This window comes from Protomyctophum bolini (assembly GCF_963924005.1).
Source record: "Protomyctophum bolini genome assembly, chromosome: 13".
Classification (NCBI taxonomy): Eukaryota; Metazoa; Chordata; class Actinopteri; order Myctophiformes; family Myctophidae; genus Protomyctophum; species Protomyctophum bolini.
In genome coordinates, this window is record NC_137874.1 from 29,212,420 (window position 1) to 29,235,937 (window position 23,518).

The 23,518-nt window shown below is 41.8% G+C and overlaps 1 protein-coding gene and 1 long non-coding RNA gene across 2 annotated transcripts; one reads left to right on the forward strand and one right to left on the reverse strand.

Moving 5' to 3' along the window:
- Window positions 1–6,046: 6,046 nt before the first annotated feature.
- Window positions 6,047–14,449, forward strand: serpinf2a (serpin peptidase inhibitor, clade F (alpha-2 antiplasmin, pigment epithelium derived factor), member 2a). Its single transcript, XM_080781113.1, has 9 exons — window positions 6,047–6,096; window positions 7,722–7,790; window positions 8,232–8,481; window positions 9,461–9,604; window positions 9,863–9,905; window positions 10,506–10,651; window positions 10,746–10,888; window positions 11,625–11,829; window positions 13,859–14,449. The coding sequence occupies exons 2-9, from the start codon at window positions 7,737–7,739 to the stop codon at window positions 14,182–14,184; spliced, it is 1,311 nt and encodes a 436-aa protein (XP_080637239.1). The 5' UTR covers window positions 6,047–6,096; window positions 7,722–7,736; the 3' UTR covers window positions 14,185–14,449.
- Window positions 14,450–17,528: 3,079 nt separating this feature from the next.
- LOC308326905 lies at window positions 17,529–19,893 on the reverse strand. Its single transcript, XR_013965141.1, has 4 exons — window positions 19,753–19,893; window positions 19,438–19,534; window positions 18,909–18,995; window positions 17,529–17,733 (listed from the first exon to the last, which is right to left on the reverse strand). It is a non-coding gene; the product is annotated as an uncharacterized lncRNA (long non-coding RNA).
- Window positions 19,894–23,518: the final 3,625 nt, after the last annotated feature.

Genomic DNA, 23,518 nt, shown 5'->3' on the forward strand with positions numbered 1-23,518 from the left:
CTCCTATCATCCGCCCCCTAAAAAACAAACAAAGAAACAACGCAAAAATACAATTGATTATTCTGTCTTATCATACTCGTTTCATTGCATCCCATCTCCCTCCCCCATCGCGTACCTGTGCGTGGCGCAACTTTACTCTAGTCTACAGCTGGGAGTGAGTAGAGTCGTTACACTTTTCCCAAGCCTTTTCCTACTTTAAATATTAACTTATGACTGCTCCTTTGAGCGAGTTTACGGTAAACTCTTACTAAGGTAAACATTTTTGAAGATAAATTAAAATTATATTCCGCTTTTACGCAAAGGCAACATCACCTTTGGCTTTTATTGATTAAACTGAATTCTGCACTCATGTTATCTCTAAATCACTTATTTACATAATTACACAACAGGTGCCTGGTGTGCACACTTATAGACGGCGTGCTCAAACGCAGAATCTTAAAAGGATCCCATGGCTAATAAGACAAATAGGCTATGCATTAAAATATTATAAAATGGCACGATTGGGCAGTTTAGAAACCGTCTTCTGTGACATCATCATTAGGCAGATTTAAATATGGGTAATATTTTATATATAAAATATATATGATATAATATTACATATATATATATATATATATATATAAAATATTACCGATTCAACATTTTGTTTGACAGCACTATCATCTGTGTTGGATTTGTGTTCATGTGTATTTTCAGTAAACTTGACCTTTCACTCTGTAGCCTACTTCTTCTACACCAAACCTCTCTGCCGAAAAAAGCCTGTGTACAAGCTCAGCGTGAGGCTTTGTGCTAGTTTATCTGCTATTTTGGGAACAAAGATTTGCTGGCCTTCCTGTAGTAACTTTGAGGACCCCATTAGGGGTCCCAGAGCCCCTGTTAAAGACCCCTGCTGTAGGTCATAGACTGTAAACCCTGTATAATATCATGTCTACAGGTGCTGCCTATTGACCCGAGTCAATGAAGTGACACACTTCCTCTTTTTTTCCTCTTTCTTCTTTTTTCCTCTTTTTTTGCCAGTATTTTATAATCTACGTTCATTAATGTAATATGTCTCCAATTATATAAGTTATAAGATGACCCTTTTTTATATATAAGTGATATGATGCCATGATAAAAGGATGAGTGCATTTTGCCCTCCTTGATTCCATCATTGTAAACTGAGGTTAGCAGGTCAACTAAATTGTTTGTGCAGGAGAGATACAACTCATTAGGCAGGCCATCAGGACCTGGGGATTTACCCTTAATCAACTGGACCATTGCGTCCCTCACCATTTGTCTGTACATTTTTTCACACAGGTTTCTAACAGTTTCCCTTTTCGTTTTCTCATCCTCTATCATGACACCATTTTCATTTAAAATTGCACTGACATTCTTATGTAAATGTACAAGACACTGTGCATAGCTAGAAGCATCTGTGTCACCCATGCCTGCCAGTAGGCGGAGGCCCTGGGAGTCATCATTTAATTTGGCCAATTCAGATTCCATTTCAGTTAATTTATCATTATCCTCATCCGTTTTATTTGCCTTAGTTTTTAGATTTATATAATCAGCCATTAATCTACTGTATATTTCATTTAGCTCTTGATTCAATATTTTACACACTTCCTCAACTCTCTACCATATTGCGCCATGTCTCTGTCTGCGTGTGTGTGTGTGTGTGTGTGTGTGTGTGTGTGTGTGTGTGTGTGTGTGTGTGTGTGTGTGTGCGGTTGTAATGCACATAACTCGAGAACCGTTTGCCCCACCGACTTCAAATTCGACCCACGTGTTCCACAGGGAGTGCAGTACCCGGAGTCGGTGGCATGCACCGTTTTCCAGAACCACCACAAAAGGCTCTGGTCAGGCTCTGCCAGTGGGCCTAATTTGGCCAAGTCCTCTCACTTGTGCAATTTCCAGCCTCTGCCTACTTATTAACCAGTCCACTTTTCACAGTCAGTCTGCACTCTTCGGACACAGGCACATACACAGATCTCCATGTGGGAGACAGACAGACAGTTAAAATGGGTGCAATGACAACGGTTATTGCATACTACAGAGATTTCCATATACAGTATGGGCACAAAAGGGACACAGACAGATAGTTAAAATGGGTATAATTAGGTTCCCAAGTTGCATCGTTCCCAAGTACTGTAGGCAGGTGGCCAACGGGCACGTACAGGTCTAGTGTTCTAAATGTGATATCCAACAACAGAAATATATATAAATATGTATATATTAAAAAAAAATCAGAAAGTTAAAAAAATAAATAAAAAATTGCCGCACGACTTCGCATGGAGACAGACCTACAGACAGACAGATGACAGCCAAAAGCTAAATCAGTTGGTTGTGACGCCTCCTGGCTCCTTGACAGCTAGGTCAACCAATGACAACCACATTGTGGTACCACACACATGGCAAAACGCGTGCCATATATTGCAGGCAGCTAAATGTGGAGTACACGGTTCAATACAGTGGCAGTATCATGAAATAAACATTTCTCTCTCCAAGGAATAATAATGTGTCATCACCGAGAGGCAGTACAGTGGTCAAACATTTATGAACTGGACTGGTTTGAAATTGTATGGTAGCGATTCAGTGACTTTATTGAATATATTTAACCACATGAACGCTAGCATTCCTATTCTGGGGCAAATATTCGCCAAAAATAGATCTACCAACTCACAACATATCACTTTGTGATGCGCTGTGAGCATGTAATAGTCTATTTTCAGTGAAGAAATTTGGTGTAGAATGGTACTATAGAACCCTGGGCTGGGGGGGACTCCGGTTAACTAAGTATGGTATAAGTGATTCAACTCCCAGTCGGAATAGGGACACATATGGCACCATCATCTAATAATTTTGCAAGAGAAATGGCACACCAACTATGAATGAAGAAAAAATAAATTACAGACAGTAACCTTTCATTTGAGGTTGAGCCTACCATCATAATCTGACTTTCATTGCTGCGTTGCACTCTGTGTGAGGTCCTCTCGTGCTTTGGCATGTGAGTCAGCAAATGCTGGGAAAGACTACAGTATACGTCTCTGCAAGACACATTTCTGTACCTTTACTAGAGGCATTATGAGTATGACCTGTTGTTTTCTCATTTATACGTCTGAACTTCCTCTGCAACCAGCATAGGACTTGGGTGCTACATTTACATGTCCGAAGAGTGACTGTGAAAAGTGGACTGGTTAAGTAATCAATTGGCAGGTGTGAGGTTGCCATGGCAATCAATTATCTGAGGCAGAGGCCTTGGCCTAATTAGGCCCACTGGCAGAGCCTGACCAGAGCCTTTTGTGGTGGTTCTGGAAAATGGTGCATGCCACCGACTCGAGGCCGGGCACTGCACTCCCTGTGGGGGTGTGGAACACGTGTGTCGCAGTTAGAGACGTGGCGCATTTATAGTAGGATGTACTGTTCTAGTAAAAGCTGCTATAGATTGGCAACCTCAATATACTTTGATGTACGACTCTGTTGCAAGCTCACGCTCACGCTGATGCATTTGAGCTTGTACTATGGTCTGTTTTAAAGACTGGACTCTGTGTGCAACAGGGCTACACGTAGCTGACTGTATGGAGTTCAAGGGTCAATATACCCTGTTGGTATTCCTGTGCTTTTGGAACGTGCAAGACAAGTTCAAGAAATGAAATAAGAGCGATGAGAGCAGAAGTGAGAGGTTTTCCAAACAAGGGCATATTAGAGCAGGTACAGAAGATAATGAAAGGAGGAGAAGTGAGGTAGGCCTACAAAATGTTCACCATTTTGAACTCTTTTTCTGTTTAACTTCTGATCACCTCTTCCGTTTTCGCCTATCCTGCATGTTTAGACAATTGACCTCAGAGTCTAAAATCTAACCTGCTAGTGACAAAGACCCTCTGTCATGGAGAGACAGGGAGAGAAAGTGAAAGAGAGAGAGAGGCAGAGAGAGAGGGGGAGGGAGAGGGGGAGGGAGAGGTGAGGTGAGGGAGGGCAGAGAACAAAGGAAGGGAGGGAGGAAGAAGGATGGAGTTTCCTCAGAACAACAGTAGGTTGCTGAGATGATTGATTTGTCAGTGAGAATTGTGAGACTCACACCCACCCACACACACACACACACACACACACACACACACACACACACACACACACACACACACACACACACACACACACACACACACACACACACACACACACACACACACACACACACACACACACACAGACAGACAGAGACGTGCATTTATTGCATTTATAATGAACACAGATATTTTCATTCTGAGCTTTGCAATTGATCTCTATGAATAAAGTTGATCATTATTACATCACAATGTAATGTATTGTGCATAATGAATACTATGTATTATACTAATTCATATTCACTCATTAAATTAATTTATATAGCTCATTATGCATTGAACTAATGTTATACTGTGAATCTATCCTATGCTGCCACCATGTGGTCACTGAATTGCATACAGTACATGCAGTTGGCAAACCCAGGCTGACCTTGACCTAGCCAGGCTGTTGTTTTACAAAATAGAATGTGCATAAATGTAGCTAATATCTTTGTATGAACAGATGAGAAGAAAGTGGTGCTTAGAAAGACTGAACTTGTGTCTATCCAGGGATAATCTCCATCAATGTACTTGGCACTGAACCCTTATTTGAACCCCTATCACTGAACCCTTAATGGAAGCCCTAATGCCTAATTTATGCTCCGTCACACCATGGTGTTGCGAGCCAAAAATAGCAGACCTACAAGCAGCTTGTAGGTCTGTATACTGTAAGTATACTGTAAGGTATACTTACAGTATACCTTAATAAACCTCTACCTAACCCTAACCCCCTAATAGCCTATACTCAACTCCACTACCTAATATTGAAACCCTTACTTAACTGAACCCCTACACCTACTTCAAGGGGGTGTACGTGATATATTTTGTTAAAATAAGTTTCAAATAGCTCTATAGGCACGTCTGCCTAACTCTTTAGTAAACAGAGAATATATTTTCACGTCAGGATGCCACTTTTATCCAATCAGAAGAGAGAACTATGCAAGATACAGAATGACGTGAAACTGGAAGTGCTGAAAACAAACAAACAACAGGCACATTTTTAAATCTGAGCTGATTAAAGGAGTCTCTCTCCTGATTGAATGAAATAGGTGACCCATATGAAAATGTATTTTCTGTTTTTACGAAAGAGCTGCAGAGACTGGTTACTGAACAAACACAAACGAAAAATATCACTTACAGCAAGGGTTCCCAAACCATTTTGGCTGTGACCCCCATATAAACATATTGCGAGGCGCTGTGAGCGTGTGAATGTGTATGAGTGCACATAAGTGTGCATGCATGCGTGTGTGTGTGCCAAGGTCATGTGCGTAGGTGTACTGCTGGAACAAGTTAGTCTGGTAAAAATACACCCCCACAATCTCTATGTTGACTGTCTTTGAAGTCATTATGGAGTTTTCCATGGATCAAAGACTTGAATCTCTCTCTCTCTCTGTGTGTGTGTGTGTGTGTGTGTGTGTGTGTGTGTGTGTGTGTGTGTGTGTGTGTGTGTGTGTGTGTGTGCGCGCATGTGCGTGGGCACACTCACACTTTTGAAAGTTGAGGGGCCCTTTCCTAAATCAAAGTGCTCTATTTGCAACATAGCTACTATATGGCAAGCAAATATTATATCACTCTTTTTCTCAGTCTCCGTCGCTCTCCGAGATAACATCCACAATCTGCTGACCAGGGCCGTAAAATATTATATGATACATGTAATATTAGATTGAATAAAAAACATGAATAATTTAATGGATATTATTAGAGCCCGGTTTTCTAATAGGCTCCTGTGGTCACACAGGTATCTCAGGCAAACTTCTTGATACCAAATTATTCAGACAGTTGAATCACCAGCGACCTCTGGGCACCACGGGTCTTAATATTTACATTTAGTCGTGAGTAACAACTGCTGTGTGTCAATCCAGAATTAAATATTAACTGGCCAACGAGCGGGATGCGAGTTTTGAGTACAGAACACAGATCGACGAGCATCGACTGTTTCCCTCTCTTTCTACCCCTCTCTGTCAAGGTTTAACCTCTCTTCTTGCTGTCCTCCACCTCCTTAGACATCGTCCAGGTGAGTTTGGACAGTGTTTTGTTTTCTCAAAGAAATTACTTGACTGTATTCTGTAGTATAGAGGAAAGATTCACATCATGCATGAGCATTCTAGCTGCCTGTCCATCTGCAATTCTGCAAAATTCTGTCAGTAATCATGGCAGAATCACGGTTGCAATTTAAATTAAATCTAAATTGAAGACCACTAAACACGCATCTGCAGACTCTAGCAGCTCTTGCTGCAGAAATAACTGTACATAGACTAGATTGACTATAAGTTATTATTGTTTGCTGTTTGTGTCTGAGAAATCTCGCTCTGCAAAACAAAACTATCTGAACTGAAGCAGTGAAACTATAACCTTTGTTCCTCTGGCAAACACTAGAATAACTAGCAATTGCCTAGAATAACAGTGGTTAAGGAAGGGAACACACTGCAAACTACCTGCTGAATAGTATGACATGTTGTTGGTGTTTTTGGTCAATTATGAATCAGAATCCAATTACTGTATGCTCATCAAATATGTGTACAAAACCTGTGCATGTGCAGCACGAGCTGTTAAGATAATTGTTTGACTTGGAGCTGATTGAATCAGAATAACTCACAGAATCCCAAACCTGTATGACATGGGAAAATAAGGCCACTGTAACCACATCTACTTTAGTCCCTAATGCATATCATTATAGTGGTGTATTTTCAGTGTTGTTTTTATGAGGATTTATTGGTGTTAAAACGTTTCACTTTCAGCTGCACAAAGGCTTCTAATTCAGTAACAATTGAATATTGTAACACAGTATGAAACGATGAATACAGAAGAAATCCAAATTATATACACAGACTGCAAAACATTATACAGGACATGATGCAAGTAAATATGACTAATTACTGTATATACTAATGAGTGTCACACATGACACATGCGCAGAGCAAGTTCAGCCCAAGGCATGATAGAGGTAGTGTCAGTCCACGGGCCAGTCAGGCGCCATTGCATGGGAGGCAAAACTGAAAGTTCAGTGAAATACATTGGAGACAATGAGAGTCGGCTGGACCAGCTTGTGACCAGCTTGTGAACAAACACTATTTCTGAACGATGTGTCGAAAAGCAACACAGTAGAAAACAATGTGTGATATGTCTTTTTTAAATTCCATGGTCCGAGAATTTTACAATGGTCGTTTGGAACTAGCGTTTATTCATAAGCTAGCTCTCATTGACTTGTATGTAGTATTATACCAAACTCTCGGCTGGAGTTTGTGTCCCTGTGCAACGAATAGTCATACATAACTGTACCTTCTTTTTAATTACCTTGGTTCAGTCAGGAAACTCAGTGCAGCTGCTGGCGGCCGACCATTGGTCGGTCTCAGCTCCAGGCATGTTACAGTAACTGAACCAATCACATACTCACTTCAATCTCAGACCGCCCTATATAAACAAGTTTTCACTTATACACACTATTGTCACTGTTTATAATTTATTTTGTGCCTTTTGCTGCTGCTCGCACTCCCCACCCCAGCTACCACCTTTCGAAGACCCCTAATTGGTAGGGTTGATGCAGTGTGAAGAGAACCCAAAAATATCTTGCTCATTTTATATTATTTAAACATATTTTAATGGGCTGTCCTGACTGAACTTAATGTTTGTGTGTTTCAGGCTGGTTTCTTTGAAATGAAGCTGTGTGTGCCTCTGCTCCTGTTGTGTTTATGCCGTCTGGGAACAACTGTAAGAACACTACTCCCCATACTAATATCAACCGGCCTACATTATGGCATCACCTGTGCTGCACCAGGTCTAGCTACAGTACCACACCATTCCACACAGCTATGTGGTTGTTGGCTACTACTAGATTTCAAGTCTATCAATACAGTATTGATAGACATACAATACAATTCATTCATCCATCCAACCATCTATCCATGCATCCTTCTTCTATCCATAATAATTTGGTCCACAATCCTTTGTGGTATTTGTCACTGTATATTTGCATGTACAGTTAATAGGCGCATTTAACCAATCCTACTTCAGAAGCAGTGGGTGCTACGAGGGCAGCATCCAGGGTGCAGTTTGGGGTTAAGTGTCTTCTACACATAGCCGGGTTGGGAACCGTCCATCCATCCATCCAGCACAAGCTCTCTTTTGTCTCGCTCTGCATTTTACATCCAGGATGATGACCCCCCTAATGCTACAAGTGCTGCATCTGAGCTGGAGGAGGAGGAGGAGGAGGAGGTGAAAGAGGAAGAGCAGGGGTGTGAAGGAGATCAGGTGTTCAGCATGCGGGCGCGCCAGGCAGTAGGGGGTGCCATCGAGCGTTTGGGTCTGCAACTGTTGAAGAAGCTGCCGGTCGGACCACAGCAACCTAACATCATTATATCCCCTCTCAGCGTGGCCTTCGCTCTGGCACAGCTCACCCTAGGTCTGTGTGTATTGTTGCTTGGGAGTGGGCAGGCCTGTATGTGTGGGTGGGTGTGTGTCAGTGTGTTCAGGTTTCCTGCACAACACGACAGAACAAAGTTGTCTCATGGGTCATGGCAATCATTTACCATTTTATGAAACTTGTGTTGACCACAATTTCCTTGATTGTGGTTGCCAAAATCTTGGCATGTAGCTTTACGTTCTGGGCAGTACAAGTAAGGACCTTCTAGTTACACCTTGGGAGTTGGGATAGGTTCCGAATCTGCTTGTTAAAATGCTGATGAACTTTAGTAGAATCTTCAGTTATACAGCTACCTGGCCAAGTCAAATTGTCTAAATATTTTTTATTCTATGTATTGCGTGTATGTCCGCCTTCTGTTGACAGCACTCTGACATTTCTGCTGTGCTAGTCTAGACAACCTCTGTCAAGGGTATTTCAACAGCCCAAATTATACCGGAACAATTTGAACAATTTGGGCAATTTCACTTTGCCCAAATTATCCCGGAACAATTTGTTATAATGGTAGAATTTACTTTGTCAGTTTTGTCTGTGGTTTTGAGACTCGGTTCACCATACATCTAGGACTTATATAATGCTCAAAGTTCAACATCACTTTAAACCTCTTTAAACCTAGTGAAATATGGAGCGAACATTCGGCGAAAACAGCGGCAAAAACTACGGTTGACTGGTTACTGTTTCCAAAGGCTAATAAACGTCTTGAATTTGGGGGAAAACAGGTTTCTTCATTGTCTGCATAGTTCTAATAGTCAGTGCCTATGTGCAAGTTGAGATCAATTGCTCCATCCAGTGAGGAGAACCATGCGGGGCCAGAGTGTGACTGACCTTCCTTAATTATATGTATGATAGGATTCAAGTATTTAAATCAAACCACTTGGGTCTACATGGGTCTATTTCAATGAAACGCCTGTGATGGAGGTGCACACATGATGAATATCTGTAACTGTGAATTCTGCTTCAGGTGCTCAAAATGCAACAGAAACACTGCTGCTACAGTCTCTTCATGCCCACAACCTACCTTGTTACCATCACATCCTGGGGGGCCTGCAACGTCATCTCAGTAACACCACACTAGAAGTGGCTACACGCATGTACCTGCAACCAGGTGTGTTGGGGTGTATGTTTGTATACTATATGTCTGCTTAAGTATAGTGTGTAGGTCAGTACGCCCGTGTGCGTGCACCCTCTTGCAAGAACAAAACATTAAAAAAGCAATAATGGAAACTAAAACAGAAGAAAACTGAAATTAATAGAAAAAGATACCAAACATTATTAGATATTATGTGTATACATGCACCCTCTTCATACAAATATTGCACATTTATCTTACTCACGCCTCTATCTCTATCCCTCTTCTCCTCAGGGTTTAATGTGAAGCTCTCCTTTATCGAAGACTCGCTTGCCAGGTACCGACAAAAGAGGGAAAAAATAGTTTATTTTAATTAATCAAACAGTGAAAGCTATGATGATAATAATTTTTATTATTCAAATAGACCAGTCATTCTCAACTGGTCATTCTCAACTGTAGCCCACTGCCTGCTGTTGGGCAGTGGGCTACTGAGGAGATGCCCAAATAGTTTAAACTACAAATTCAAATATATAGATAGAATTTTGTGATACATGTTAGTATTCTTTATATATTTCAGTTGTTTTGTATTTGTTACTGGCAGAAACACATTTTACATAATTTGCCAGTAACCTCTGAATCTTTCAAATAGCCATATTGATTGATTGATTGAATGCTTTATTAGACAAAAATATAAACGGCATGAGGTAGGCTTACAGTCAGACATTTAAGCTATTGTTTCCATTGCTATGTATTCAATTCATCAACATAGCATAAAAATATCAAAATACAGTACATGCCGATGCCATTGACATTGAAAATTCCATGCCATGACATTGAAAATTCATAAACATGTAAATTCGTTCAACTCACTCAACGATTCATGCACCTTTTTGTTGGTTTGAGGTTTGTGAGAGGATATTGTCTTGGTTTCCCTCAGATACAGATCAGAGCCCGCCCCCCTTACCTCTGTAGAGGAAGTCAACCAATGGGTGGAGAATTCCACCAAAGGCCACATTGCCAACTTCTTGCCAAACCTTCCACATGATGTAGTCCTTATGCTCATCAATGCAGTATACTTCAAAGGTATAATAATTATTATAATAACCTAATTATAATATACTTTGGCAATTCCACTGTTTGTATCGACTCCCCGTGTGTCTGCCGCTGTTGTTGACAGGTGAATGGGAGTCCCGTTTTGACCCGCAGGCCACCTCCAAAGGAGTGTTCTATTTGGACAACCAGAAGTCTGTGTCCGTAGACATGATGAAGTCAGGCAATTACCCTCTACGGTTACTGCATGATGCACAACTAAAGGCTCAGGTACAGTCCATGCATTTTGATCCCAAGTGACACACACACACACACACACACACACACACACACACACACACACACACACACACACACACACACACCATCATATCATCATTCACATTAGTGACCTATGAAATTGTGACATTGGCACAGATCATTTGAAGCATTGTTTGATACATGTACTTGTTTGTATAAACATTGAGTGGGTGAAATTACTGTTATGACTGGATTGCACTGAGCTGTACTCTGTGTGTATGTGTTGATAATGTTTAGATGAGGTGTTGTAATATTGGGGTGTAAAGCTGTTGGCATTGGATGGCCTGTGAGGCCAAGAGCGTTTTTTCGGGTGCTTCAAATGCCACTAAGCAACTTTCATTGAAATAAATACCTGGGGACGGGCCAGTTCGCCCTCTACATATTATTTTAACTCTATGGGTGAGGCTGAAGATTGGAAAGGCTAATTACATTTTCTTGGTCTTACCAAGAAAATGAAGGCCAGCATGAAACCAGACTTAACGCTGGTTATTTCCATCTATGAGCTCAACTCTCTCTTTGTGGTGTGCTGGAAATGACAATCCAGGTGTTCGTCAGGAGACTCTGTTGTTAATCTGTTTATTGAACGAGCCGAGCGGCCATTGTGTGCATCATTATGCATCTTCAACGGCACAAAAGACAGTGAGCCAGTAATGAACGGGATCTCTCTATTAGCATGTTATGTTTTTGTCTTTTCTTGGGTTTCTAGATTGCATGTTTCCCTTTCAAAGGCAACACCAGTTTCCTGGTCGTAATGCCTTTGCCAGGACGAGGGAATGTCTCATCTGTGCTTCCCAAGTTGAACATCTCTGAGGTGTACAGACGCCTGCCTCAGGAGAGAGCCATGCACGTCAGCCTGCCCAAGTTTAAACTGCAGTACCGACAGGAGCTACAGGAGGCACTCACTAGCATGGGTAAGACCATGTGCCTCACTAACATGATGAGGGGACATGTTTTAGAACAGTGGTGTTCAGGGGCCCTCAGGGTTAACATGATGAGGGGACATGTTTTAGAACAGTGGTGTTCAGGGGCCCTCAGGGTTAACATGATGAGGGGACATGTTTTAGAACAGTGGTGTTCAGGCCAGGGGCCCTCAGGGTTCCTTGAGCGGGTCTTTGAAATGAAATAGTTTGAGAACCACTGTTTTAGAAGGTAGGGCAATACAGAGGTGGAAAGGGGGAAGTGGGGTTGTGTGTTTGTATGTTTTATGTGCTATTTAAAACTGCTAAATAAAGTTAAAAACTGAGGGGGGTAAAATAAATTATAATAATTGCGGTCGCAACAAATTAAAAATAAATGTGTGTGTGAAGACAGATAACCAGACTCTCCCGTCTCTGCCTTCCTTCGCTCTTCACTCTCCTAGTATCTCTAGAAATGCTGCCCTTACCACTCTTCTACCCCTAGATACAGTTTATCACTCAGCACCACTCAGTTCACACGGGTGTGAACTGTGAAAGCTACAGCACTCACCATTGCACCCTCTATGATAGAATAGGTTGGTCGTCCCTCTCTGAGAGGAGATCCAAGCATTGGCACCAGTTTATTTTTTAAAGCTATTGATGGGAAGTTACCAAGGTTCAAGGTCAAGGTTCAAGGTTGTCTTTATTTCGTCTCCCTTGGGAGAAATTTGTCTTGGAGACAGGACCACAGCTGCATACATATAATCACATAGACAGAGACATTACAACAAAACAAAACAAATACACCCCTGGTGCGTACACCCCATTAAGGTACCAATTACCCATTCAACATTTTTATAGAGAGAGGAATGAAAGAGTGTTTATATCTGTTGTACTTGCACTGTTGCATCCTGTACCTTCTTCCTGATCTCATTAATTCATATTCGGAATACAGAACATGTGAGGGGTCAGAGGTTATATTCTTAGCTTGCCTTACTACAGTCTGTTCAAAAATGGCTTGGGGAGTAAACGGGGGGGAAGACAGGCCCATGATCTTCCCAGCCATTTTCGCAACTCTTGCAACTTCAGCTTTATATTTCACAGTCAGGTTACCATACCAGCTGGAGATTCCATATCTCAAGATAGATTCAATGCTAGCTCTATAGAAAATTAACATAATATCTCATAACTATCTCTCTCTCTGTTTCTGGCAAACAGCGCCCCTACTGGTTCTAATAGTCATTCTCGTGCTCATGGCCACATAGTTAGGTACACACAGACATTGCTGTTCCTTGGAGTGGTTGCACCACTCAAAAACAGTTACATATTGAGGTAGGGAAGTTCAGAAGCAGGTTATTAAATTGACCATATGACCATATGACCACCCTACATCACGTTGCTGCTAAACTGGAAAATAAATACTGACCCATTCAAGTGAATGGCTTACACTAGAGGTCCCATCTGTGCAGTCTGAACTGGGAAAATCTGCTTTCTGCTTCGATGCCCCTACTACATGGAACACTCTACAGCAAACACAGAAAATTGGTACCCCAATATCATATGGTCAATTTAATAACCTGCTTCTGAACTTCCCTACCTCAATATGTAACTGTTTTTGAGTGGTGCAACCACTCCAAGGAACAGCAATGTCTGTGTGTACCTAACTATGTGGCCATGAGCACGAGAATGACTATTAGAACCAGTAGGGGCGCTGTTTGCCAGAAACAGATAGAGAGATAGTGCTGCATGTGCTGCACTGTTGCCTGCTAATGAGAGAGAGAGAGAGAGAGAGAGAGAGAGAGAGAGAGAGGAGGGGGGAGAGGGGAGTTGCACCACTCAGTTCACACGGGTGTGATTTTCACTTATGTTTTGTTTCACTGTCTATATATGATGTCTCTATGCCTTACGTGTAGACTTGATTTGTGTTTTATATCTGTCTTAAATTGTTTTATATATGTGATCTCTTGAGCATTGTTCGAGAATAAATAAAGGTTTCAATCAATCAATCAAACTTCTTCTTTGTTATTTTCCCCTGTCCTCTTAGGTCTGGGATCTCTGTTTTCTGGACCAGACCTCTCTGGGATCTCAGACCTTCCCCTGAGGGTGACAAGTGTCCGTCACGCCAGCGAAATGGAGCTGAGTGAGGATGGTGTCGAGGCATCCGCGGTCACTGCAGTCAGCACCTCACGCTCCATTTCCATGAGCTTTTCCCTCAACTCTCCTTTCCTCTTTGCGGTCGTTGACGAGGCCTCCATGACCCCCCTCTTCCTGGGCATGGTTACAAACCCTGCCCCAGACGATGCCCCGATGCCCCAAGACGATCCGTTAGCCAACAGCACCCAGAGTGATGAACCCGGTATAGATTCGTAAACAATTGGAACAGACGTAAATAACGAACATGGTGACAATGTGATTATCAAGGGTGGCCTGGGAGATACCAGCACACAATCATAGGATGGCGAGGACAGTCTCCAGCAGACATGTCTCAGAAATGAAGGTGGACATGGAGCAGACAGCAACCCCATCTGAAAATCAATGGTCTCACTCCTGCAGCATCTTAGAGAATTCGAATGCGCACAGCTCCAAGAGTGAGATTGTTATAATAACACTTTAAGGTGTTAATTATAATGTACACACATCCTGAGCGAGCATATATCATCCTGAGAAATCATGAGTACTATGTTGTATGACTGTGTTCGGAACAAAATATTATAGCGTATCTGTTGTATTATACAAGTGATGTAAAAATGCTTGGGTTGAATGCATTCTACTGTAGATAAACAATTCACAACACAGTCACAGTGTATTGTAATGCATGTATTTGTTCTTAGATTAATATTGAGTAGTTGATGATATTAATTTATAATTTGCTTAGCCCTATAACTTTATTGCTTGCAATTGTTACCCCTACACCTGTGCAATGTTGAATGTATTTTTGCTTCAATTTTTATCCAGCATGCAAACCTACGTGAAGTAAAAATGTATTAGGCCTACAATACCAATAATAGATTAGACATGGCATGTGTTGAGAATAATTTAATAATTTAATTATTTTATATATATTTTTTAAACTTGCCTAATTTCCCATTCATGATTGCTCACAAAAAGCCAAATAAAATAAGACTAAATATTATATTTGTGCCATTGCCTGAATTATATATTTATTTGGAAGAGTGAGTTGTCAGACTATCACATTTATTTATTTTATTTTTTCATTAGCAAGCCAATACATTGGCTGAAGGTTTATTAACAGACTGGACAGGATAAAACCAGAAGAAAGCATCAGGGTCCTCCATTTTCAATTCATCAAAACATTTAAAGACATATGCATATCTATTCAAAAACCAAAATCATCAAATACAGTTTAATATAGTCACTGTCTGGCGGAACTACTTTGGGCCGGGCCGGGGGGGGAGACAGCACGACCAGGTCTCGCCGAACCTGACTCCCAACAGCACCCCCCATACATTTACGCAAACAGTTGCTGAGATTGAGCAGACGTGCATGCACGAGAGAGGAGTTATGTGTGTGAGGAGCATAGGTGAGGAGCTGAACACATGCAGTTACAGATAGAGGGAAAGTGTTATATTTGGCCTATTATTTATGCTATATATTATTGACCGTCTGTGTCACAGTCACAGACATTGCGCAGCAGTGCGCACACATGCTAGAGAGAGAGAGAGAGAGAGAGAGAGGGGTGCTGCGTGTTAAAAAATAAATGGGCTACTCATCTTTGTGTTCCGTTTCACCTTATTGCTGAGTGACGCACACAGGGAAAAGCAACAAGGGGTTTAGAAGCGAAAAAGTCCGTTGTGGAGAAAGGGAACTCCACTAAGGCTGTCCCATAGACTGTAAAAAAGGCTGTCCCCAAACATTCAAGGTTCGAATGTTCGCTTGTTAGGGTTGGCACTCAAATCTTAATTAATGGGTTTGAACCATTCGTTTCTTTTTTTTTAATATAATTTTAAAGACCCATATCGTCCAAAATAGGCTAATCAGTTGCTGTCTGTGTATAGGCTAATTCATTGGTAAAAGTATGCTAAATAACTCATTTTTAGACCATTTGGGAAAAAAATAAATCCGCGGCGGCGCGATCTAAGGGTAATGGACACATAACGGACACCCGGGTATAAATGCAATAATTTATTAACAAGAAAATAATGAATATTTACAGATATATGGCATCATGCATAAATTACAATCAACATGACTATGGCGTCTTCTCTCGTGTATCATCAGATGTCCGGCTCCATGCTCGCCTCTCCTTGGAGGCCAGTTGGGTCAAAACAAAGTACACCACATTGTGACTGTTATACACTTGACACTTATAACATAGTTGAAACATCAATAATGAGACAGACACAATTCAGAGTTTCAGAGTATTGGAATAGAATGTATTCGAATACGGAGACAGCAGTGAAGCGTTACAATGGAACACCGTACTGACTCAACACATCTCAGTCAGGCTTCAGCTTAAATACATTATTACCCCCCACCCCAGGGGTGGGTGGGTGGGTCTAAGTTGTACACATGACATCAGAGACCTCCAGACCACACATGTCACAGGTCACAGAAAACAGCTTCTCATGGCTTGGTTTATGACGTCCTTAAATGTACAAGCATTCCACATTTCCTTGACATTTCCCCCATTTATTCATTTAAGAACTCAAAACCAATATCACAACTCTCCGGACGTAGAAGTAGGCGAAACGACCCTGAAATCACATATCAGGTAAAAAATTTCCTACAAGGCTCTCTTTAAGTCTATCAGAGCAACCGCCCTCAGGCCTACGTTACACAGCGTCACCACAGTTTTATAACAACAAACAAGGCGAAGCCGTCCGCTCAGAACTGTCCACCTGCACACTTGACAGTGTGCTGCAGGCGTCACTTGGTTAAAACTGCACAGAGCAATCCAAACCGGCAGTCTTGTAGCTCCTGCACAGGGCTCAAACACAAAGCACTAGGCTATTGCACATCTCATCCACAAGCTCAGCTTGCAGATTGGCCATCTTGACAGAACAGCTGCAAACGTCACAGCTTTCCAAAGACCGGAAATTGTCACCGCACAGGTGACGCAGCATCATTCTTCTGAAGCACATGATCGCAGAATTCAGAGTCCAGAGTGCCAACAGTACTTATATCCCTCATTTAGGAAACCAGCGTGGAGACGTTCGCGGATAGCAGACTAGCCACGCAACAGCTGTAGTGAGTCTACAGTCCACCTGCCTGCTGGCAATATAGCCTGGTTGTGATATGTAGATGTGATTGATATTTTTTGTTTGTTTTTTTTAAGTCATTCTATAACAACAACACAAAGTAATTGAATTTATTTTATGTATTAATTGTATTTTATATATTACTATGTTATTACTAATTTTATGTATAACTATATTACTAATTGTATTTATTTGATGTATTACTATGTTATTACTAATTTTACTTCATGCATTACAAATTGTATTTGTTTTATGTATTACTGTTATTACTCATTTTATTTTTTATGCATTTATTTATTTTATGTATTACTGTCATTACTAATTTTATGCATTTCTATATTGATAATTTAATTTATTTTATGTATTATTGTCTATTACTAATTATATTGATTTTATCCATTACTATGCTATTACTAATTTTATTTTATGTATTACTAATTTTAATTTACTTTTATTTTACTATTTTAATTTTCTTTTATTTTACTATTTTAATTTACTTTTATTTTACTATAATCTATTTTTTTATCGTTCGTTTTATCCATTTATTTATATTATTATCTAGTTATTTATATTGGTTTATTATTTTATTGTTTAGAGCCCTGATTGATCACATCTACATATCACCACTACCAGTCAGGATCTGAGTGACTCAGAACCCTGGTGACCTCCAGATGGAGCCACACAGGAGACCAGCAACGTCCTAAAGAAAAGAAAGAAATGCTCATTACTACTTTGTTCATAAAACAATATTGATTGAAATATTTATTAACAGTTTGCAGAATTACAGTACATGTCAAGCACAAACTCAATACAAAGACTGTTAACTGCAAGTGGACGACCCAATTAAGCATTACACTTGTTTACAAGAGGGTCCACCATGTTCAATTCTTCAAAACATTTAGAGACGTACAAATAAGACACTTCTATATAGTCAAAGAACAGAACAGGAATTCATCATAAAGGAGGTAAAAAGGGAAAATAAACGTATACAGTGAGGGGAAAAAGGGAGTCAAGGGATTCACATGTCTTAATGACTGTTGGTAGGGCGTTCCACATTTTGGTGGCATAGGAGTGAAAATAATTTAGTCCCTTGTTTGTGCCGAATCTGGGTTGTACATGGTTCGTTGCACTCCCTCTGGTGTTGTGGGTGTGGACTTCGTTAACATAAAAGTATCTAGACAGGTACATGGGTATCTTGGTGGTGTATCGAATCTTGTGGACCAGACCCATTGCAAGATGCTGTACTCTGTCGTCGACCCTAAGCCATTCCAGCCTGTCAAAGTGGGCAGGAGTGAGGTAGGTTCGGGGGGTGAGGCCAAGTAGGAGCCTGACCAGTTTGTTTTGGGAGGTCTGGAGCCTAGTTTTAAGGGCCTTTGAGGTGCTGTGGTACCAGGAGGTGCATGCATAGTCAAAGAAACCTTGTACGAGGGCTCCTGTTAAGGTCTTCAAGGTGTTTTTGTTGACCAGTGAGGAGATCCTGTAAAGGAATCTTGTTCTTTGGTTGACTTTTTTGATTACGTTGGTGGCCATTTTATCACCGGAAAGATTAGCCTCCAGGATGGAACCTAGGTAGGTAATTTCATCTTTACGTGTGATAACATTGTCACCAACTCTAACCAAGAAGCCATTTGCCTTGCTGAGATTACTATTAGATCCAAAGAGAATGGATTCAGTTTTTCCCAGGTGTAAAGATAGTTTGTTATCAGCGAGCCAGGTGCAGATTCTACCGAGTTCAGAGCTGAGGGCCTTTTCAACCTGCAGTTTGTTCCTGTCCGAGACTAGCAGTGCCGAGTCATCTGCGAACAGGAACAAGTTGCAGTCACAAGCTGATGTCATGTGATGATCATAGTGTGTGTGCGTGTGTTGTATAGTTACCTTGCTGTGATGTAACTCCAAAGGTGATCAGAAATAGTTGCTCCATCGGCTAGAAACGTGCTCTTCACCGGCATGATGATCTTGTTCCTAAAAAAAAAGTCTATAGTCAACCCCAACTGATTACAGAACATGATATAAAAAAACACAACTAGAAGGATTTAGGCCTGTCACAATTACCTAATCGCCAAGTATTTGAGATACTTTTTTAGAGATTAGTCATAATCGTCTCCATGTTGAAAATGTTCATATATTGTCAAACATTTTAAAGAAATAATGGAAGCAACCGATCTACAAGCTCTAAACCTGTCACTTTGTAATTTTCTTCTCTTTTAGTGTATAAAGTTGTTGAATTATGCCATGTGCAGCTTTTTGTTTACAAAGCCTACAAAAGCCAAAGTTTTATTTAGAATGTTATGTTATGACGCAATTAAATTGTTACTAGTAATTTATTTGAGAAACAATTAAATCTGCCATTATAAAACCTCAAATTCCGACAGGCCTAAACGGGTTCCAGTGATGTCTACCGAACCTTCCAGCTCCATCCGAGCCTCCCAGCGACCCAGAAGTCCTCAGCGGAAACACCCAGGGAAAGCTTCGGATCTCGGGCATCGGCTGAGATCTCCATTCTAACAAAGAACGAAAGACAGACAGACAGACACACACGCACCCCAAATTAGCTTTGCTGTGTGGGTGTGTGTCCTGTCACAACATACACATGCACTTACAGTAACGTTTAAGAATAGGGATTGACCGATTATCGGCAACGGACGATTATTGGCTTTTTACTATAAAGCCTATAAAAAAGCCCCAACCCTAAAGCGGTTCGTACTGTCGAGTTCCTCACCGAAGCGGTTCGTATATGTTGAGTTCCTCTCCGAAGTCCTCCAGCGTCTACCCAGATCTCCGTCCTCTGTCCTCCCATCCATCCAGGCCCAGGTCCGAAGTCCTCCAGCGTCTACACAGATCTCCGTCCTCTGTCCTCCCATCCATCCAGGCCCAGGTCGGAAGTCCTCCAGCGTCTACCCAGATCTCCGTCCTCCGTCCTCCCATCCATCCAGGCCCAGGTCCGAAGTCCTCCAGCGTCTACCCAGATCTCCGTCCTCCCATCCATCCATGGACAGACCTGCAGATCTCTAGAGGCTCCAGCTGCGTCTGCCATTTCCATCCTGAGAGAGAAAGAAGAAAGCATTAGCTCTACAAGCTCACAACACGTTGCAACGCGGTGTGAGCTTGTAGATCTGCTATTTTTGCTGAACGCTCCCTCAGAATAGGGATGCTGGGGTTGAAGTGGTAGTGTCATTAAGACTTTGATTAGCTTGGAAGGCTGACAGACATTCAACCACAGTGCCACTAGGAGGCATCAACACATGTACAGTCCTCAACATCTTTTGTCATGTTTTATTCAAGTGCTTCTAAAAGCAGATGAGATATTGACTCTCAAACTATTGTGCAGAGTCATTTAGATTTATCATAAAATATTTAAAACATTTGGATGACTGTAGTAAATGATGCCATTCTTCGTGCCATAACAGTACAAAAGCAGTTATCCATCCTCAGAAACAAGCCATAACTATTCCTACTCACAGCTCATCAGAGTCCCCTGAGGAAGCCCCCGGGGGGGGGGGGGGGGGGAGCTTTGGAACGGATCTCTGTCCGGGAACATCAGCTCGTCTATCGATATCTCCATTCTGTCAAAGAAAGAAAAGAAAAAAAACACACCAAATTAGCTTTGCTCTGTGTGTGCATGTGTGTGTGTGTGTGTGTGTGCGTGTACCCTGTCCAGCAGTGGCGTTCCAGCGACGTCTACCCAGATCTCCGTCCTCCCATCCATCCATGGACAGACCTGCAGATCTCTAGAGGCTTCAGCTGCGTCTGCCATTTCCATCCTGAGAGAGAAAGAAGAAAGCATTAGCTCTACAAGCTCACAACACGTTGCAACGCGGTGTGAGCTTGTAGATCTGCTATTTTTTGCTGAACGCTCCCCCCAGAATAGGGATACTGGGGTTTTAAGACTTTGATTAGACATTCAACCACAGTGCCACTAGGAGGCATCAACACATGTACAGTCCTCAACATATTTTGTCATTTTTTATTCAAGTGCTTCTAAAAGCAGATGAGATATTGACTCTCAAACTATTGTGCAGAGTCATTTAGATTTATCATAAAATATTTAAAACATTTGGATGACTGTAGTAAATGATGCCATTCTTCGTGCCATAACAGTACAAAAGCAGTTATCCATCCTCAGAAACAAGCCATAACTATTCCTACTCACAGCTCATCAGAGTCCTCTGAGGAAGCCCCCGGGGGGGGAGCTTTGGAACGGATCTCTGTCCGAGAACATCAGCTCGTCTATCGATATCTCCATTCTAACAAAGAAAGAAAAGAAAAAAACCACACCAAATTAGCTTTGCTCTGTGTGTGCATGTGTGTGTGTGTGTGTGCGTGTACCCTGTCCAGCAGTGGCGTTCCAGCGACGTCTACCCAGATCTCCGTCCTCCCATCCATCCATGGACAGACCTGCAGATCTCTAGAGGCTTCAGCTGCGTCTGCCATTTCCATCCTGAGAGAGAAAGAAGAAAGCATTAGCTCTACAAGCTCACAACACGTTGCAACGCGGTGTGAGCTTGTAGATCTGCTATTTTTTGCTGAACGCTCCCCCCAGAATAGGGATGCTGGGGTTTTAAGACTTTGATTAGCTTGGAGAGCTGACAGACATTCAACCAGTGCCACTAAGAGGCATCATACTGCCATGCTATACTTCGTGCCACCACAGTACAAAAGCAGATATCCATCCTCAGAAACAAAGAAATATTCCTACTCACAGCTCATCAGAAGTTCGCAGAGGAAACCCCCGGGAGGGAAGCTTTGGAACGGATCTCTGTCCTTCCACGACGCATCCACCCTGACAAAGAAAGAACAAAAGATTAATTAAAGTGACCAAGAGACATTGTGTACTTACACATCATACACAAAATGTATAGAGAACATTTAAAACAGAAGCTGACCATACCATTCCATGGACAGCGAGAACTGCAGATATCCACCTGTATGGGCGCCGGTTGAGCCTCGATCGCAGCATCTGGAAGGAAGACATGGTGGTTATAGACTATGAATGGCTGAAGAGCTTTGCACATCACTCACTTGTTGCTGCCGCCAATAGGAATTTGTGATGTCTGTGTGGCGACAATTTCTGTGTCTGTCCATTTTTATTTATTTTTAATAATACATACAATTTATATAGAACTTTTCAAGGTACCCAAAGTTGCTTCACAAAACAGAAGTAAAAACAAATTAGAAAATAAACTAGTTAAGGTTTAAAAACTAGAAATCATTTTTTGGCATGTTTGTGAAGCTTTTCGGTTCCACACCAGTAACGACCGAGGCAGCAGGGTGAGAAAGCTCAAGAATGGCGTCCCATAGGGGGTCAGTGCTGGCACTGAATGATGCTGTTCAACATCTACAAATCCACGACCTCCCTGCAACAACATCAAGTATGGCTATGCAGACAACCAGAGTACTGTGCCCCAGTCTGGAGCCGTAGCCCTCACGTCAAGAAGCTGGATGCTGCCCTCAACACCGGATGGGCCACCCCAAAACAAACAACTGCCTGCCCTCGCTGGAATCACTCCAACAGAGATCAGACGAGAAGCAGCCACGCTAGCCCTCACCGGGAAGGCACAGCTGAGTGAATCCCAGCCACCTCCTCCACAAGGTCGTCAGAGACACCACAGCACACGTGCATCAAGTCACGGTGCCCTTTGCCACAACACACACACACACACACACACACACACACACACGCATAAAGTCACGGTGCCCCTTTGCCACACAGGCCCAGGAAATGCTCCACACAACACCAGCTGACACCTCCAAGGCATCCTGGGTGAAGGCAAGACAGAGGGACCAGTGGAATACATTGAGGACCCCAAATATGTTCTTTGCCAGCACCGCCCCTGCAAGGAGTGGACAACCCTCAAAGCAGAAGTGACATCTCGGACAGTGCCCACTGTGAATGCGAGGATCCACTACAGACTGTGGAACGCAATAACCATCAGCCCCAAATACCGGCCACCGAATGGTGATCATGGCTTAGGTGACCTAGACAATGACACACTGGACTGCATGCTGCAACAGAGCTGAAGTTCTATGGACATACGGCAGAAGAGGTTTATGAAACTTATTTGTAATTTCTTCATTTTTTTGGCATGTTTGTCAAACTGTGGCATTTACTTGTGGATGTTTTATTTATTTATTAGTGAAGTTTTAGTGGCACTTGTGGCTTTTGTGACATTCTTTGAAATGTATTGACACATTTGAGATATGTTTTTGTTAGGAATGTCGGCCGATAAAGGCATTAAAAAAATATCGGTTTATTTTTTTTACATTAAAAACATCTACAAGCTCACAATGTGTCACAATGAGACACGTGAGCTTGTAGATCTGCCATTTTCAAATATTTCTTTTTACATTTGAAAACTTGAAATGAGACATTTTACATAATGAGCACTTTTACTTTTTGTACTTTAAGTACATTTTTATACCAAAACCTGTACTTTTACTCGGGTAGGCCTACATGTTGAATTTACTTGTAACGGAGTATTTCTATA